Below are 20111 nucleotides of genomic sequence, written 5' to 3'. Positions count from 1 at the left end.
TTTTGCATTTATAAAAAAATATATTTTCATGCTTTTTATCCAAGAACACCAGTGTTAGTTGAGTGCAAAATTTGTGAACAAACATATGAAGACAAGCTAAAGGGGAGGAAGGCTGGAGGAAAATAACAGGAACAACCAGATTTTTCTGTTGAGTTCTGAGTTCACTCAGAGGTCAAATACAAGTGACTGTGGGTAAGTACCTCGCACAGCCTCACTTCAAAACCTATACTTTTAAAAAAGGTAATAGCATTGACCTGTCCCATGGCACTTGGGCTCTGTCCTATTTTAGCAATTAGTGTAATTTTCTTGTGTTTGACTCTCAGGGCCACTGTAATATTGGATGATTAGGGGGGATAACCACGTTCCACTGTCAAATTCATGCAAAATGTAAAAAATAAGCTTTGCTTTCTGTGTGAACAAACCTTTAGAGGTGCTGGTTGGCTGATACTTACCTTTTAGCAGAACAAGGCCAGTTACTTACTGGTCTATCTGCTAAGCTAAGCTAACCAGATTTTGGCAATAGCTTTATATTTACCGTGCAGACACGAGAATGGAATCTAGTTTCTTACTCGAACTCTTCAACATCATTTTTTTTATATACTTTTGCTTTAAAGAATGACAATGACACTTGATACTGGAATTTGCTTTGAAATGTTTGTACTGGATGAAATAGATGAAATAACCTATTTGTTGTTTTACGAAAACAAAACATTTACAATTCATCTTGTTCGTCAAAGATTGTAGAAACCCATGCTTTCCTCCTCCTTCCGTTTCTCTCTTGACTTGTCTTCAGGGGATCAGGCTCATCTCTTGCACTCGCACTGACACACTTCGGATCACTTTCTCAATGATAGACATATTTAATCAGTGTCTTGTAAATTCAGAGGCAGAGTGTACAAACAGAGCTGAATCACTGTCCTGTCCTGCACATAAAACACACACAGTGTTCCAGAGAGTGACAGAATTCATCATTATGAGAGAAGTGGGACATAAATACTTGACAGGCGACAGGAGTTTTCCAGTTCATACAGTAAAAAGACTTTTCATACAAAAACATATTTCTGTTGTGAAAATATCAATAATAATAATAATAATAATAATAATAATAATAATAAAACATACAGATAGACGAGACACAGGAATCAATATGATTGTAATGTATTGTATGACCCATTCCATTTAGTAACGTCTCTTTAACCAATCTTGCTTCAGGTCAGCGCCATGACTGACGTCTCGATCTTTGATGGCACACACACAGAAACGCACACACACACACACTCACACCTTGTGGATACAGGACTGAATTAGTTCAGGTAGACGTGTGTGACATGTAGAAAGAAACAGAAGATGTGAGTGGGTCCTGTCTGCTTTGACCGACTGAGGAGGAAAAGGATCACGGATGGCAGAGTGTCCAGGGTTTTATGATTGACAGGTCTGACCCGCCTCCTGCTGCAGCACCATCTCATCCTTGCGGAGGGGGAAGGTGTCGATGGTGGTGAATAATTCAGCCGCGGTGATCGGGAACGGGTAGCGTTGCTTGTCCGTGCCCTGCTTGTCTACCAGCACCATTTGGAAAGACCTTTGAGGAATCTGGAGCAGTAACCTAGGAAACGCACATCAGCTCAGTAAGCAGCTGGAACGAGCCAAAGACACATGTTGTGAAAGTGTGTGTGTCTGTGTGTGTGTGTGTGTGTGTGTGTGTGCATGTGTGTGTGTGACTACCTGAGCTGCAGCGACAGCAACGGGGGCAACAGTGTGTGTCGAATTCGGCCGATCTGTGCCGGGTACGTCCCAACCAGCTCAATTACTGTCACATGCCTCAGGTCCAGTCCACACTGAGCGTGCTGTCCACACGAGGGAGAAAGAACCAGAGAGACTGATCTATAAATGTTGTTGTTTTGGAGCTTTGTTATTGATTCCCATGCAGGCGAAAGAAAAGTGATTCCAGTTTATATCACACGCTCACACGCGCACCTGGTGTTCAGGTGTGGTGCATCACAAACAATACTGGGTTAGGTTTAGGCATATTTGTTTAGGCTTAGGCAACAAAAAACGAGTTAAAAATAAATCCTGCCATAGTAACAGCAAGACAATAGTTGTTTTAATGTTTTAATCAGCTCATCAGTATAAATCTGATTAGAGCAAGCTAGTAATAATAATGATAACTGCCCACCAGATTCCAGGACTGATCACTCATGTCGTTCACAAATTGTCCTTAGACATGATCTTGTCTTTCAGCTGATAACGTCACTTTCAAAAGGTCCAGCGTTAAAACACAGCCCTGACTTAATGGTCTCTGACAACCTGGGGACACATCCAGCCCCAGAATAGCGTATCAAAGCCGGTGTCTGCGTCGTTTATTCATCATCTCGACGTTTACTGTTCATCACCCCAGCCCCCCCTTTTTTTTTTATTTGTCTCACTGCTTTGTCCCACTTAGGCAGCTGAGCGAGAAAGAAGCACACCGCAGCCCTGTTTGTGAGCAGCAAGAGACAAATTAGAGTATTGCTTTCCATCACTTCTTCCCTCCCGCTCTCCTTCTTCTGTCTCACATACAGCTCATGATCTCCCTGTGAGTCGTGCCTCACCTGTAAGTTAGTCATCTGGAAGCGGTAATTGTGATTGGCAGCCGTTGGGGCCGAGATAATGAGGAGCCGTCTTTTCTCATAGAACTGGTCCAGCAGCGCGGCGGCCGTACGCACTCCCACGTTGATGTTCATGGCTGTGATGACACAGTTAGGATGACAATTAGGTGACATGAGAAGATGTGACACGCAGTACAAGAACACAAGAGTTAATGCAGCACAAGATCCCAGTGATATGCTGCAGGGTTTGATTCCTCGGGGCTGTCGGAGCAGTGAAATCAGATAAGGAACTTGTGCAGCCTCGCAGTGTATTCAACAGTGAACTCAGCTTGACACATCGAGTATAAATTGCTTATGGTTTCTTGCACAGAAGCTGCAACACTGTCTCTCACATCCTCGACTTTTTCACGTGTCACTCATTCAATAGATGGGCGTCCAGTATTGATTTGTCTAATCGATGGTCATCAGAGGGGCCATTTTCTCCTCCACCGAGCTTCTCACATGGAACCAGTTTGGCACTCGTAGGCAAACTTTACACGACACTGTCGTGTTTATTACCACCATGCCACTACTTAGCTAACAATGGCGAGGACAAAGTGGGCGGAAAATTGTAATAAATATAACTAAGAGTGGGAGAAGAGACTGTAGTGAAGGACTGGATTCGACCTCACATAGGGCATGACTCAAATGCTCTCTGCAGATACACTGATTTAATTATTTGGTCAGTTCATTAAAGTTCTTTAATTTTCATTCATTCATTTATCTGTTCCCCATTTTTTCTTGGCCAGTCTAATTTGTTAAAAAGTAAACGAATGAAATGCTAAATGAATTCATACATATATTGTATATCCACAATCATCAAATGTTGATCAAATGGCCTCTCTCTCTCATATTAGGTAGAGTTGCATGTTTTGAGCTGTTCTGAGTACCAAGGGGTTTATTTTGGACTTGTTTCTATGGACCTGGTTACTCGTTTCTCTTTCGAGAGCTGGCAACACTGAATGTCAAATTTAGGAACACTGCATGAGAAAAAAAATAAGAACCTCAATGTCATTACTAAAGCAGATACCACTTAAAATTCATCAAAGGACAATTTCAACCCTGGAACAGTAAAAATAAAACTGGAATTAACAGTGTGGAGGAAGTGCAGAGAACTGTCTTCACACTATTTTCCGTGTGTTTTGGTTGTTTTCCAGAGTTGTTTGAACTTTTGGACCAAAGCTTTTCATCTTGGAGATCACACTGCAAATGACTCTCTAGGCTGCTGTATTACTTGGAATAATCCCTGATGATCATATTATTAGTGCAACACCCATGGGGCCAGTTGTTCAAAGGTAATCTGATCGGATTGGATCAAATCTTGAAAATGGGTTGTTCAAAAGGGAAAGAAGGATTCTGAAATCAGATTACATCACGGAATCCAATCCTAGTTTTAATCTGGATCAAAACTTCAGAAGAAAATGTAGTACAACTTTAAAATTGGTCAAATAATACATTTGTATCATTTAGTGTATATACTTATATCTTACACTTGACTTAGACATAGGCCACCAATTAAGCCTTTCAATATAGTAAGGTAAAAATAAAATAAATGTCCCCATGAAACAATCCCCTCAAACATATTTTTTCTGTCATTCATCACTATGTTGCATGCTCCCTGTGGTTCCACTTGGAAGTAGTCAAGGCATGCAAAGTGTCTCTTCAAAACTCCATTTTGACTCAATTGTACATCTTGTTTTGCAGTGAGCAGTGTTGAAGCGTGCCTGCGAAGGTGTGGTTGCTGCAAGAAAAGGAGTCATCAGTGTTCTGACCCTAGAGGTCATAAATATTTGTCTGTTTTTAATATCCCTCTTTTTACCTGAGTGAGAGCATGTGTGCGTGTGATTGGTTAAAGGTGTGTTTGAGTGGTTGTAGGTTGTCCCTGGAAGTACGTACGTGCACAGTTTGTATCAGTGCCAGACCAGGTGAGTCCGTACTGACACACTCTGGCAGCACTGCCCTGCAGCTCGTAGCCACCGGTGCATTTGAAATTACAAGTGGCCCCGTAGTTGTCTCTGTCACTGTCGCACTTCATGTAACCGTTGTCTGGAGGAAACAGTTCACTGCAGCGGCGCACTGCACAGAGAGAGAGGGGGGCACTTAGACGAACAAATGTGAGGAAACATGACAGGCAGAAAGTTAGCAACAAGAGAGGAAGACTGGTGTTCTATGCACGTACACATCTACAAAGTCTAAGAAACTGTTTTGGTTGGTTTTGGTTGTTCTGTCTGTCTGCCGGTCCACCACTTTAGTCAGCACTACTGGGTGGATCGCCATGAGATTTGTTCAAGACATTCATGTTCTTTACAGGATGAAAGGATGAAAATAACAGTTTAGTCATGTAAAAAATGGATACTTAAGTCTCGTGCCTTGAACTGGAACAATCAAGCTCACTCTTCATCATAAGGTGTGTCTAAACCCAAAGGCTGGATCCTCTGAAAATTGGATTTTTACACCTTATACATCATGAGGAAAAGGACAACAAGGGAATATTACATGGGCACCCTGTCTGTATAGGATAAATGACCAAGGCCAAAAAGTGGAGTTATGATGGACAGAAGTTCTGTGGATAAACTTTAAATTGATCTGCTACACTCTTGGTCAGTAATCTGATTCTTATTTGCTACAGCTTTTACTAGAAACTGAAAACTCTGAACTTGGACATGTTCAACTTAAGGTGACAAAGGCCACTGGAGACACTATTGCTTTTTGTCTCCACGAAGCATGGCCATCTCATTTGTAGAGAAGCAGCAGCTGCAGGCCACTCAAGCAATGAACCTCTGACCTCCTCGAGGCACAACAATTTCTCATAGAGGTCAGAAAACTTGGTACCATTTTACTAGTTCCAAATAGAAAAACTATTGGAAAGGAATTTCCATGAGAGAAAAGCTCTATTTAAACCAAAGGAAATGTTATTTCATGTAATTATTGAAATATATATTAAATTAAGATCCCTCCTGTAGACAGTTATCACATTTTTGCATATTCAGCTGACCTGCTGTGCTCTGATAAAAGATATGCAGGCTGCACCGCCAATTAATTTGTTATAATTAGAAGTTTAATGATTCTAGTCTCTCCCCCCACCTTTTTTTAGGGCCAAATAACACTTACCAGGTGATTTCTTGGGAGTTCACCTCTCAAATGAAACCCCACAGAAACTCCTGCTCCACACAGATTATCAAAAGCCTTCTGTCTCTAGCTCTGCTTTTAAAAGCTCACCTCGCACTCTGACAGTGAAGCGACATGATCCTTTGTTCCCGGCACGGTCGAACACAGTGTAGGACATCTTATGGAGTCCCTCTGGGAAGTCAGATTTTGGCGCTTTCCCTTTGAGGATAACACTGCAAAAGACAGGCTCTGCTTTAATATTTTGCCGTGCTCATAGCTGCATAGCCATCAGGACTTAAACAGACCAGAGCGAACTGAAACAAAATGCTAGAAAAGCTGAAAAGGTTGGTGGAGATAAAGACTGACTCTGTGAGGATGCCATCCGCAGTGTCCACACCCTCTGGTGTGTCCCAGGTCACCCTCGCCGTCACTTTTCCTGGTTCTGCCCACTTATCCTTCACATTAGGACACTTGATTTTTGGAGGATCCATATCTACATAGAGAGAAAGAGAAAATCACATCGTCCAGGTTATAGACATGTTACTAATTGGACCCCAGATAATATAAAATGTGGACTCTGAAGAGTAGTAACTGAGTGTTCTCTAAGCCCCGTGTGGTTACTGCTTTCTGCTCTTGCAGGAAAGTTTACAAGGATAATGGTGGCAGATTTACCATTTTTTAACATTGGTCTTTGATTTCAGACAGAAGCAGCTAAAAGCAGCCTCTCATTTGTAGCCGGCAACTGTTGATTTTGGCGGCTGAAATGATAACCCTCCCTACAGTGCTTAGTGTTGGCTGAAAACGCTGTCACCAGCTGCCTATTTATTGTTTTAGGCACACTCTATCTAAAAGAAGACAAATAAAAGATAACAAATCTCTTAAAAATTGCAACTGGTAGCTTGGAACATGATATCTTGCTTAAAGTCTGAGGCTGAAGCTAAATGTCCTAACAAAAAGTCAGCATCTTCACCGCTTGACAAATTATGCAGAGGAAATAAAGAAGCAGCATTACTGGGGCAATGTGCAGCGATCGACCTGTTTAGTCTGGGCTGAGTTTGATTTGGGAGATGTTAGATCAGACAGTCATTGTGTTACTACATAATGCTGTTTGGCTGCTTTACTTAATCTACATCTTCTTCTCCAGTATGTTTTCACATTTCACGTCAAGAGAGAAAAGAGCTGGATGAGAGAACTCATGAGTTTGGAAAAATAATTCTATCTTGGGTGATGTTTGTTGAGGTTGCTGAAGTGGAAACTTTTTCAAATAAAATTAGGATTGGGACAGTTATGCTAACGTTGGGCTAAATTGTGATATCACCTCTGGTGCACACAATGGGAAAAATTGTTCAGTAGTCAACGGTGGGGCACAATGTTGGTTCCCAGTTCAATTGTGTTTGAATTACTTACATTTTGGTTGTCAGTGTATAAATAAACATATCAAAATGAGACGACGTCCATAACCCGACTGTTGTGTGTGCAGTCTTTCAAATGAGTTATTTTCACAGTCTTATATTTCATTACTTTTTGGACAAACTGTGACTTTTTCAAGCAGAAAAATTGTCTTCTAAATTGACAGACATATTCATGGCACAATTCATACGGGATCAAACATTTGTCTCGCCATTCACCACTCATATTTTTTCTGTAATAAGGTCCCATGGTGGTCCGCCTGAAGTGGAGGGACTTGACTACTCTCCTGACACAGCCTCATGCACATCTCTCACTATGCAATTGAGCCTTTCACAAATATCTAATGTAAGCAAAAAAGCGACCACCCAGTCTTAGACGCAGCTCCCTCCACTCATTCCATACATTCCCTCAGCCACAATTTCCAACAAAGACAGCTGGATTTTCGTTCTCCCATAGTTTTCAAATCCTAATGCTAAAGACAGACTCTGTTTCAAAACACATTTTTAAGGTGACAATGAAAAGGAAGTATGAATCATTACTCTGAGGGAACATGAGGCTCTATCAGTCCATACACAGAGATGTGGGACACAATGTGTCACTTCACCAACAGCACTGAAAAGACCTGACAGTGGTGATACAGTGGAGTTCTGAATGAATCTGTACACAAACAAAGCCTGTGAATGTCTGCTGTTAACAGGCTCGCAGGACTATACAGCCATGATCCTTTAAGTGCAGACTTATAGATCAGCTTTTCATGAAAATCAGAGTCGAGTCATTATCAGGCTCAGACTGAGGCTGCAAACGTGAAACGCATTCATCATTTTCTGTTGATGAGAGACAAACCACAGTATATGTACATGTGTGCAGATCTGTTCTGTCCTAAACAACAATTATATAACCCAGTATTATGAGGAGTACTTCTTACATATGTTTATGTTACATATGTTTTTTTACAATGAAGCCAAGGTCTTAGCAGCCTCCGGTGTTCTGTGAGAGATGAAACTGTGCAACAAGACAACAACACACGCAGTCTCACCAACACAAGTGGGCACTCCAGCGCTCCACTGCTTGCTGTGCTGGCACGTTGCCGTCTTCTGGCCCTTCAGACTGAATCCCGGCGAGCAGAAGAACTCACAGCGGGAGTTGAAGTAGGAGCCGTCCGAACACTTGTAGCCACCGTTGGCAGGCATGTTCAGTTTGGGACAGCGGATCTCTGCCAGAGAAAAAGCGCTCAATGTCAATGGAAGGATTGCTTTGAGTTCATGATTTGCTCTGTTTAATTTGGTTTAGATTTTGATCCATCTCTTAAATACTGGTGCATCTTTGTCTTTTATCAAACCTCACCAATCAACCACTCACCACTGGTCTTTTCCAGTATGTTAGAAATGGTGAGATTTTTTCAGGATTACAAATATTGTACATCTGATCAACACTAAACCATCTCAGAGAATTGCTTAACCTGAACTGACTATTGATCAGCAGAGGTAATAGCAGTAGTGATGAATAAGGTCTATGTATGGAGGACTGAAACTGCTGAAATCCAAAATAAATTAAGAATAAAATAAATGGCTCAATTAATGTATTAATATGCCAATAAATGCACCAAAAGGAAAGTTGAAAAAAAGGAAGAATAAAAATGTGACATAAATGGATTTTTCTGCTTAATTTGTCTCTGCATTTATTTGTATTAAAGGTGTTACTGATCACATTGCTAAAATTTCTAAAATGCCTTAATTTCTAAATTCTAAATAGTAATTCACATTCATGATAATATTTTTACATATACTTTACAACAATCTCTGAGGCTGTATTATTTATGAAAAAAACGTTTGTCTACAAAGACATGTTATCAAAATTACCTTTAACTCAAGTACTTATTTACTTCACCATTCCATCTCCATTGTATCATTATTTTATTATTATTTTATTACTTATCATTTATTTTGTCATTTTCTTTGTCATATTCTTTACCCTTTTCTTTTCTTTATTAATCTTTTATTTTGGCAGTTTGAGTCCTCCACATGCAGATCAGCCTCATCATTTAAAACAAAGATTATTCAGGTGAATAACACTGTTCATCTTGTAACAATGCAATGTTCTGCTGGGAAACCTTGGCTCTCTGCATTCATGAGGACGCCACTTGACAAGCGTCACCTCCCAAAGCACTGTCGCAGACCAAGCGCACCCCCTTGTGGCAACAGCACTCCCAGATGGCAGTGCTCCCCCCAGCAGGATACTACCACGCTGCAGAAACTGCTCAAGAATGACCGAGGGAATAGAACGAAGAGCTCAAGATGTCAATTTGGCCTCCAAATTCGCCAGATCACAATCTGACCGAGCAGCCCTGGGACGTCCTGGAACAAGCCCTGTGGGGCTGCACATGTTCTGCAGCCGTGGGTGGTGGGTGCAAATGGTTTCCACATGAATGCTGGGAACCTGTTTCCCAGCAGAACATTGCATTTATAACATGATCAATGCTTTTCACTTGAACTGGATTTGATGATGTGGCTGAACAGTATATATGAGGGGCGGTTGCAATAACCAGCTAATCAGTTTTTCTCCCTCCGAGTGGGTCAATTCAAAACAGCTATAATTATTATGCTCTCAGGTATCGTAGGAACTAGCCTTTTAGAGATTAACTGCACAGTGACACCAGTAATAGTAGTGGCAGTTCCATTAGTATCCTGGAGTGATTTTAAATACTGTTTTCAAAGAGGGTTTCACACCTTGATGATACATGTAACATAAACATGAACTAATTTTCACAGTCCTGAGCATCAACTACAGGCAGTCTTAATTTACACACACAAAAAATTATTTGAGTGGAGAATATCCATAAAAAAAAAAAAAAAATTCCCTCTCAGCATGATGTGGTTTCAAAGCTGTGGGAAAAAAAAAAGTTTGAAAGTGGACTGGGGCCAAACTTACCGTTACTACGACTCCTAGAGGCAAAGTAGCATGAGAGTGTGTGGACGAGTGCATACTGCATGTGTGAGAGTGCTCACATGTGAGCTCTTACCTCGACAGGCGTAGTTGGAGGACCAGTGTTTGCTGGCCATGCACACCACCTCTGAGCTCTGGGACTCGTAGCCTTGCTTGCAGCGGATCTTGCAGCGCGTCCCCATCACGTTCCTGTAGTGCTCGCCTCTGGGTGTGCGACAGCTCACGTCACCATGTTTCACCTTAATGGGTGCACACCACGGTGTCCCTACAAATGGAGGAAGGTTAGCTGCTCTGACCTTTTTCTATGCTGCATCAAAGCAATCATATGTTTTTATAGGACGGCCTGGAGCGGGAGGAACTGTTGATAATGTCAGGGTTCAGTAAAAGGCACTTACCTGAAGACTGTAAAAGTGGAGAAAAACGTTCTACTTAAGTGTGAAAATATGAAAACCCGCCCATCATCTGAGCTCAGACTGATGCGGTGGATTTCTCATTACCTTATCTGCAACTTCCCATAATCCAACAGTGTCTCATGAGGCACAGGAGATAGTTTCACTTGAGGAAAGATGATGATGTGTAGACAGAACACTTTCAGAAAGTGTGTTTTTGTGTGTGTGTATGAAAGAGTGAGAATATTTCCATACAGACAAAAGTCTGTGTTAAGAGAGAAGGTCTTTATTGATACCTATCACACTATTGAGTTCATCTATCAGCTATGGTTGTACTGTCTCTCCAAGATTTAGTCTATCTATCCAAACGTTACAAAATCCAGCTCAATATTCAGTAACAGTGAGCTGTAAGAGCTAAAGGAGCTGGTTGGTGGATTTTGTTAGCTTTTCCCCTATTTCTTGTTTTTATGCTAATCCACCTGCTGGCTGTAGCTTCATATTTGATCGTACAGATTTAACTCTCATCAGGGAAGTGATTCCTGGTTCCTGTTTTTGTCGGCCTAATTGTGTAATTTTGTTGCCCCTGATTACAAGTCTCGTTTCCTATCTTGGGTAATTAAATGACAGAATTGAACTGAACTAAAAGTCTGAGGGGGCCTCAAGATTTATATTCCAATACAGGGAAATCAAAATCTGCAGTTGATTTCCTGCTGGCTCGGGACAAACACTCAACTGTGCGGGCCAACATACAAGCACACACACAGGCACACACACATGCACACACTTGGAGGGGAGCGTACGCACCAGTTCAGGCTAATTTCCAGTTGGAATAAAAATGAGTTTTCATTACACAGTAAGCCTCCCTTGCTCCCACTCTCTCCGTATATGTGTGTGTGTGTGTGTGTGTGTGTGTGTGTGTGTGTGTGTGTGTGTGTGTGTGTGTGTGTGTTGGAAAAGTCACCACAACCACTGGGGTAAGAGAAAATAATACTACATTTGAGCTTTTACACAAGGGGAGAGTTTGGCTTGGCCTGTACAGTAATGTTCCGTGTCTAACTGACCCCGAATTTAAAGCTGGAAGCTGCTGACGTAACAGAGTTGGTTTACAAAACTGGCTAAACTAACTGCCGATGAATTAGGCAGCTTTAAAGACACAGTGAAATACAAAAATAGCCTACATATGAATTCCAGCCCTGTGTTAACTGTTGGGTTATCTTTTTTATATGACAAATATGTCAGAAAATCATCACCAGCTTTTTTCTCTGGCTGCAAAAACATGACTTTGTTTTGGATGGGACATCTTGAACTACCAGACAGGGACAAATTAATCCAACTTGATGTGTGCTAGCTAAATTGTCCGTTGGGTTGTAGTAGCTAGCAGAGCATTAGCAGCTAACTTAGCATGCATAGGGCAAATATGTGTGTTATCATATATCATAATTCCTCTATTTTCTCTTCAACATTAAAAGATTTTATATTATAAATCTTAAACTCTGGTGCATATACATTAATTCAATCAAATGTGATGTGGGACAGTTTGCCTAGCTAGGTTACACAGTGTACTGTTGGCAAAAGGGTTGTCGGTCTATAGCTAACAGACCAATGAGGCTATCAAAGGGCAGAAGTTTATTTATAAAAGATATGTCCAAAAAGTGTGAGTGTCATAATCCCTTGCTTCCCTCTTTAACATTAAACTATTTAAGCCTAGCTAGCAGCTAACAGAGAAGTCTCATAGCAGAGGTAGGTTACATTTAATATACAGTATATGTATTAATCCCTCTCTTTTTTCTTCAACTTTAAAATATTTTTGATAACAACTGTTGGGTGCATAAATGAATTGAATGCAATTTTAGACAACTTACACACTGGACCATTGCTTGTTGGTTGCAGTTATTAGCAGACCAGTAGCAGCGAGTGTATCTTAGGGCAGAGGCTTGTGCTGGAAACATCTAGTGACATTGTAATTACCTACATGGTTTGGCCACTAGGAAAGTTTGCTGCATAGCCTGAAGGGGCTAACAGAGTAGTATCGAAGACGAGGTACGTTGAGGTTACAGTATATGTCCAAAAAACAAATTTTAATCTCTTTTCTAAGACTAAACCTACAAACTACCGACACACTGGCTTGACCACCAACTAGTGGGTCGTGGTAGCTAGTAGACCTTTAGCAGCTATCAGAAAACGATTTTAGCTCAGGAGTTTATGGTTTATTCCAATTAATTTCTTTCCGAGCCATTTTGTATGCATTTATGTATGCATGAATGTATCAGCGGTGCGTCAAACTCAGCATGTCGTCACCTTTATATCTTCGAGAATACCAGTCCTCGTCGTCTCCGTAGCCATAGTGTCCTGACCCTGGGGGTGAAAGAAAAGAAGAAAAAGCAACTAATACGGTGAAAAGGGCTGCATCTAACATGTTAGGCAATGCCTGAAAGCGCTGTCCTGGGCTGACCTGTGAGGCTTTTTAATTTTTTTTTTCATCATTGCAAAACAGCACCAAGAAACAGGCTTAGAAATATTGCCTAACTTTTCATTTGAACCACACGCTGTGGGGGATATTGATCTTTTGGACGAACCACATGCACCAGCTCTCAAAAGATCATCATTTCAGGCTGGTTTGGAAAATGAATCTGTTGAACACAAAAATTCATTCTGCTCAATCCAGCGAGGATGTTTTTGCTCGGGCCCCCTATGTGGTAGAAATGAAGAGAGCTGAACTATTTTGAAACTTTCTGTTCCTAAATAGCTCACATGGATCATACTCACCATTTTAAGTCTACTTTTAAAAGTGAACAGATTCCTCAGACAGAGCAAAAGAAATATCGACCATAAACCAGCAGCATCCGAGAAGAACTGAAAGATATCTCAGTGGTGGCTGCGGTGCTCGTGGAGGACACAGTTGAGTGACGATGGTAAAAGACAAATGTGAGGGGAATTGTGATGAGGAGGGAGGATTATTTCAGGATGGAGGATGAAGAGGGAGCAAGTCAGGACGCAGGAATAGCAGAGAGAGAAGAGGGTAATGGGTGAGGAAGGGGTTAAAGTACGGGGGAGGGGTCTTCAACGGTGGCTAGGGGATGTTATGAACCCCGTCCTGAATGTGTCCTCTGTTCAGGATCCACAAGTGAAGGAGTGTTCCTCCCTCCTCCTGCTTCATATATCAGCCACATGTTGGTCAGTGAACCTGATACTATGAGCACATCTCGCATCCCGTCCCCCCATTCCTCATCATGGCTCTTCTGTCAGTTTAATGAAAGCTGTCTGGGACCAAAATGCCGCAAGCCATCTCATACACACACACAACAGGCTCTGAGGTTTTAGCAGTCGGATCACACAGCATGGATTGTACAGAGCAAACCCACATACTGAGTGAGTCAGATTCAGCTGTCTAATGGGAAAACTTTCGCTGTCAGCTCCTGAGTGAGGCGAAGTGGGCAGGCAGAGGAAGGTGTGGAAAACTAATTACAGGTGTGTGTTTGTGTGTGTGTATGTGTTTATGTTTGTTAGGGTGTGTTTATATGTGTGTGTGTGTGTGTGTGTGTGTGTGTGTCCTTCAAAGTGAACATCAGTTACGAGTCACATGCAACCAAAAACAAAAATGATCAGCTCTTAAACAACCTGCAGCCATTTCAGGCCAACAGAAAACAGCAATTTGCACCATCCACAGCTACTGAGTTACTCTTCTGATTCACCTGCAGGTGTTAGTAATGATGACCAACCAGTTCTCTCTTCTTCAGACACAAATCAACTCATGGAATTGAGTTTTTCAATTATAATCCGCAACATTTTCATGCCAATTTTTATATTTTTTTATGGCTGTTTTCAGACAGAGCCATTTATACTCTACATTTACATTCATATGCACAGTATTCCTGGCCCCCATAATGTCTTGCATAAACTATGTGCGCAAATTCCTGACATGTTTTCAGGTACATCCAGTCACCTGACCGGGACTGGCATTTTCCATTCTAACAGGACGCCAATCTGTGTTCTCAGAGGACTGGAACAGGTTTTTATTCATTGATGAAGATATCAGTTGACAACTTTTTCGAGTGAATACTACGAACCCGACTGTCATTGTTTAGCTGACTTGGCTAAATGTGGCTGGTATGTGAGTTATCATGGTGTTTCGTTTCTTACGGCAGTTCTGCTAAGCACCAGCTGTATCATTTTTTTTTAAATCTCATTAATTACAGCTTCATAGTTCACTGGTCATTCTCTATTCTAAGGATAATTTTAATTATCGATTGTTTCCAAAATAAAGCAATTCGTAGCTTAGTCTAAAAGGTCACAAAGTAAATGGGAAAAAATGCTGATCAAAATATTCCCAGAGCCCAAAGTGACATTGCCAAATTGCTTCTTTTGAACAACCAACAGTCCAAAACCCCTGAGCTGTTAATTATTTATTCAATTTATTTGTCCTGCTGCTGGCTTGAAATCGACTCACTCTCAGTGCAGCTTGAAATCGGGTCACGGTAAAAATTCACAAAATGAAACAAGGTTTTTTTTTTTCTTTATCAAAACAACATGAGTGTGTTTGGCTGTGCTGTTAATCAGTTGCTGTATTTCTTGCAAAGCAGACGCTCATGGAGTGTTGGCTGTATTACTAAACCTCAGCTGCCGGTACAAGCAGTAACCAAAGGTGTCGCCAAAATCGACCGGGACTTGAAAGGATTACAACTTTAACTCAGTCCTTCGCACTCGGCAGGCTCCAGCTTTACCACGAGGCGACACTGTTGGCTCGTCTACACACACGCTGCACCGCCACACCACCATTAGGACACAGTGGCAGCAGCAGCGGTGGCAGTTTACGCCTTTATGCTGCAGTTTTGATTACTAGCACCACTTACAAGAAATGAGTAGCAGAACAGCTTCTTTCTCTTTTAAAGCTGCTGTTTTCTCTTCAAGTGAGGCTGCGTGTTTTCTTAGTTCTACTTTTTAATGTCTATACGATCTGTCCATCTAGATTTTTACTGGAGGACAAACAAACGGCCATATAACTGTCACATAGTCCATAAATAGTTTCTGACAAGCCAAGAAGAAGAAACAGCCCTGTAATAACATTTCACCTAACCAGACTGTATGACCTGAGAGGCTCATATCCACAATAAACACTCAACAAGTAAAACAACAGACAACATCTCCCATAATCCCCCACTACTTATGTCTTTTATTTGACCCTGATTGAGAGACCACTAGTGGCAAAATCACATACTGTGCATTTAGCTTTGTAATGATCACATAAATAGATTTATATCTTTTTCTCTGATGAACAACTCTTACTTGGGTTTCCCAGTAAATCGACTGACTTCATAAAACGTGAATCTAATACAAATCTTCTTGTTTTTAAGTGTTGAGCAAGCGATGAGTGAACAATGGCACAGTCACATACAAGACAGAACCAAAGACAGAACATTTATTATTAATTCTCGTGGATAGTTTTTGCACTTCTTCCATCTCTAAAAATAACTAAGGAGGAAAGGACATACGAGGACAGTGTGTAGTGTGTGAACATGTTGCAGAGCCAAGCCTCTTGTCGTGTGTGAAGTCATCTTTTCAATAAACTGGCCTGCAGGGTGGGAGAAGGCGCCAGCAACATGCATGTGTTGTGCACATGTTAAGCGACCCAACAGGAATTAAAAAAAAACTTTTTCTGGTGTACACTCTGGCCATTACATTAACAGGAGTATTGGCTATATCTACTTTTTTCCTTCATCCCCTCTTGACATCTTCATCTGCCTATCTTAAGTGATGCTGCTGTTGCCGTTCTTTCCCATAGGTGGCGCAGGCTGGACCGACTGTGCGGGCCTGAACCTGCAGACTCTGCAGCTCAGCATTAGATATAATTGGCTGGCCTTGAATTTGTCCTTTAACATTTGATCTGACTCCTCTGCATTTATATCTAACAAGTACGTCACCATGATGAGGTGAGCTCAGCAGTCAGCATCGTGCCCCTGCTCGCCTCTCCCACTTCAAAGACGTTCACAGCGAGAAAGATGCCAAAGTGTTAATAGTGCAGGAAGCGGAGACGCTTGCCTTCCTCACAAACCTCTGGGAGTGAATCAGCTTTGAATTTCAGAGCCTGATATTCCAATTAGCTTTCCTCTGCAGGCCTGTAACACAAACTGTCATTATGTGGCAGCTCACTCTGTAAATGTTGAAGTGTAGCTGCAGGCTAGCAGAGCCGAAGAAAGCAGAAAATAAAATGGGATGTCATTTCTTTATCGCTCAGTTCAACACACCATGATTACCGGGTTACATAAGTCCTTTTGGAGCACTAATGATTTCCGTCCCGTTTAAACTGCGCACCGACACGTCTGCTGCCAGTTCCTTAATCACATCAGCAGTTTACGACCCCGAGGAACAAACTGCTGCCGCTGTGTTGTTTCCACATTAACATGTTACAGTGAGGCACAAATGCCAAGTAGTTAAAGTGATGGACCCATAACGGGCCACAATAAATGGCATCACATATGTAATCATTGTATACTAACTAATTATCTGTGTATCTGTTTAACAAACATTTAATGATCATGGCTGTTCGGTATTAACAACATTCATTAGTAAAAGAGTTTAAAATCTTTTTACTGTCCCTGGTTAATGTCATTCATTCGCTAAGTGTGTATCTCCTGTCAGTTGCGTGGGAGGAAGAACTGCATAACCTGAGAGACACTGGCATGAATGACATTTGTTAGCAGCAGAGTTAATTGGGAATGATTCATTTAGGAAGTGATCAGAATGCTGATTCACAGTTTGAAGCTCACACACCACTTTATTGGTCTAGCATTTATTTTCCTGTTGATAACACTGCCTCAATCCATGTTTTAGTATCAACAGTGGACCAACTGACGATGTGTAATGTAAAGAAGATCCCACTGTGAATTACACCTGACTCAGCAGTGACTCTCAGCTCAACATAAAAGGCATTCTAGCATCTTTTAGGTCATTGTTTTGTTTTTTCCTGCTCACACACTGAACTGTATGCTACCAGATCAGCACCAAACATCAGACGGACACAGTTAACAACTAGCTGGTGAAATCCACAAGTTTTCTCAAGGTAACGCCATGTTTCATGTGGTCGCCTGTCTCTACAACTTCCGGGAGAGAGTTCAATAGTGAGGAAGGAAGTTGATGTATAAAGTGAATACAGCTTTATAACATTACCTCATGAACATTTGTGCCTGAGCCAGCAGATGCATAAATGTGTCGTTTAGTGCTTTGCTCACCACCTGCAAAACATCACTTGCATTAGTCACACAAATCTGACTGTGGGTCCATTTGTGTTTATTCATGTTACTGCTTATTCACCCTGAACATCCAGATTACTTTTCAGTCCACAAGCCAAAAGCTAGTGAGCAATGGCACATACAGAGGACATGTCTGTGTGTGTGGATTTAGGCTCAACTCTAACGAAACTCAGAACTCACCAGAGACTCTGGTTCTGTCTCTTCTTTTTCCCCTCTTCTCGCTGTAATGCTGCGCTCATGAAGTTAAGTGCAACGTTATAGAACACTAACACCCGATAATGGAGGTCATCGCTGCGGATCCCTGCTGCAGTCAGGTTGATAAACTGGAGTGAAGATAAATCCACTTTTAAATCCCAACAGAGTAAAACTGTGATGTAGCTTGGGGTGGTTATTCCTCCAGGTCTGGCTCTGTACCAGACTCTCTCCTTTTTTTAACTCAAAAAACAACTTTGTGCCAAATCACACAAAACTGCCAATTTCTACATTCTGTTGCTTTAACATTTTTGCCTCTTGTTAGAGTCTCTATAATGACTTGGATGGCTGTTTTCTGAGCTCATTTTCCCTGTTACACTGAGCACTTCAAAGCGGTGAGTACTTCATCAGGGACAGTTGGTTTCTGATTTCTTCCAGGATTCCAGGATTTACGTTTAGCTGTTGAGTGTTGCTCTTTGTTTTTTCTTCTGGCAGAGAGACGACTGAGTGCTCGCTAGAGTGACTGTTCTCCAGTGATGTTGCCTGCTGGCTTTTCCCAAACTTACTCCCTGTGTGTGGAGGACGAATCTGCCCCAGATGCTCACATTCGTACAAGATTCATCATGGAAAGTATGATCGGGCTTTTACGATGACTTCCTGTAGACGGGTTTAACTCTAAGCACACAAGCTTGAAGAATTCCATTGTTAAAAAAAGAGGCCAAACGGTGCAAAAAGTAGCTTTTTTTTTTTTAAAAAAAAAACATTAATTCTGGTGCACTGAGAGCCAATTTTGAGGCATGCACACTCAGCTGATAAACGACCACCAGAACAAACAGAAACACTCCCCTGTAAAATAAACTCCTCAAAGATGAACACACACACACACACACACACACACACAAGTTCAGACCAGAGTCCTGACCATCAGCACGACAGGCAGTTTTTAGTCTGTCAGTGTAAATCTGCTCTGCAGCTCACATTCATGTTTCAGCCTGTATGATCATACAGCAGCTGTGGTGAGCCACTCTCTAACCATCTACAGGCACACAGCCACTGTGACTGCACACACGTACAACGCTCCATCCAGACTGGAGCTTTGAAGTCATTTCACCTCCTCGCTGCAGCCTACAGGCTCTGATTCATATGAGTGGGGAGTCAGATGTTGGACTGTGGACGCAGCAAATCATCAATTTTTATTTTCTGGTTGATTGTTGGCTTTAAGATGAGAATATTTGGAAAGAAATGTACCTAAAATCTTAGGTGACACCATCGAAGGTCTGTTCTTTTCAAACCTTAAGTCCAAAACCTAAAGATGCTCTATTTATAATGATTTCAAACAAAGCACAAGCAGCAAACTCTCACACGCTGCATCCTGACAAAGTCGAAAAATCGACCGGACTCATAAATTAATCGACTAATCACTGCAGCTCAACTTGAGTGTGTGTGTTCATCTGTGTTTACACAACACCAGTGTAGAAACTCATCAGCGCAGTCCTGTGAATACCTCCGGACAGAGCAGCACCAACAACATGTGACAGTTCTTTGCAGCAGTTTAATTCAATGAGATGGTAGATATGTCTTAGAGGAGAAAGACATTGAAAAAGTCAGGGTTGCACAGACCGAGCTCTGTGCAGAGAGACGTCCCCCACATGCACACTGCACTCCCCCCGCTCTCCACCCCCTCCACGTAAACACACCCGCGGTTCACCAGAAACCAGCGGTGAGGAGAAGAGACCCCAAACGCATCATGCGCCGAAAAGTCAGCGAAACTTCTCCTCTCATCTATAATCCAGCCTCGATCCGCTGCTGTCTCCTACTTTCCCACCACTCCAAAAAAAGAAGAAAAAAAAAAAGAAAGAAGATAAAGCTGCTCGATTATCTCGTCGTCCTGGATCCATCAAATCCAGTCGCACAGGAGGTGAATGAGGGCCTTTGTCAGCGCTTACCTTCATACCCGGAGCTCAAGCAGAGCTGGACGCACAGGAGCAGCAGCGGCCACAGGTCCATGTCGAGGCGCGGGACGGACGCTCTTCAACATGTGAAGGGGAGCTCGCAGGAAAACTTCCAGCGCATTCCTGCTCTCCAAAGGCCCGCCTCTCGCTCCAGAAACAAGGGAGGATTCTCCTAATACAGTCAGGCCACCGAGCGGCGTGAGGCGAGCCAGATAGAGAGAGGAGGCTGTGCCAAACCCCTGTGGG

The 20111-nt window shown here is 42.0% G+C and overlaps 1 protein-coding gene across 2 annotated transcripts; it reads right to left on the bottom strand.

Annotated features, from left to right (window-relative positions):
- Positions 1–844: 844 nt before the first annotated feature.
- Positions 845–20111, bottom strand: srpx (sushi-repeat containing protein X-linked). Of its 2 annotated transcripts, XM_037110902.1 has the most exons (10): positions 19860–20111; positions 12773–12829; positions 10162–10350; positions 8179–8355; positions 6099–6225; positions 5844–5965; positions 4521–4700; positions 2589–2722; positions 1723–1844; positions 845–1603 (listed from the first exon to the last, which is right to left on the bottom strand). In XM_037110902.1, the coding sequence occupies exons 1-10, from the start codon at positions 19918–19920 to the stop codon at positions 1420–1422; spliced, it is 1353 nt and encodes a 450-aa protein (XP_036966797.1). In that variant the 5' UTR covers positions 19921–20111; the 3' UTR covers positions 845–1419. The 2 variants fall into 2 exon arrangements, with proteins under 2 accessions (XP_036966797.1, XP_036966798.1); XM_037110903.1 differs by lacking the exons at positions 12773–12829; positions 19860–20111 and adding an exon at positions 12337–12653.

This window comes from Acanthopagrus latus, chromosome 9 (assembly GCF_904848185.1).
Source record: "Acanthopagrus latus isolate v.2019 chromosome 9, fAcaLat1.1, whole genome shotgun sequence".
NCBI lineage: Eukaryota > Metazoa > Chordata > Actinopteri > Spariformes > Sparidae > Acanthopagrus > Acanthopagrus latus.
This window is presented reverse-complemented; position numbering and strand designations above follow the sequence as displayed.

Coding starts and splice junctions, on each gene's coding strand:
- srpx (XM_037110902.1), bottom strand. CDS start 19,920: ATGGACCTGTGGCCGCTGCTGCTCCTGTGCGTCCAGCTCTGCTTGAGC. Junction 1,845..2,588: donor TCCAGATGACTAACTTACAG/GTGAGGCACGAC, acceptor TCGTGTGGACAG/CACGCTCAGTGTGGACTGGA. Junction 1,604..1,722: donor TTGCTGTCGCTGCAGCTCAG/GTAGTCACACAC, acceptor TGCGTTTCCTAG/GTTACTGCTCCAGATTCCTC.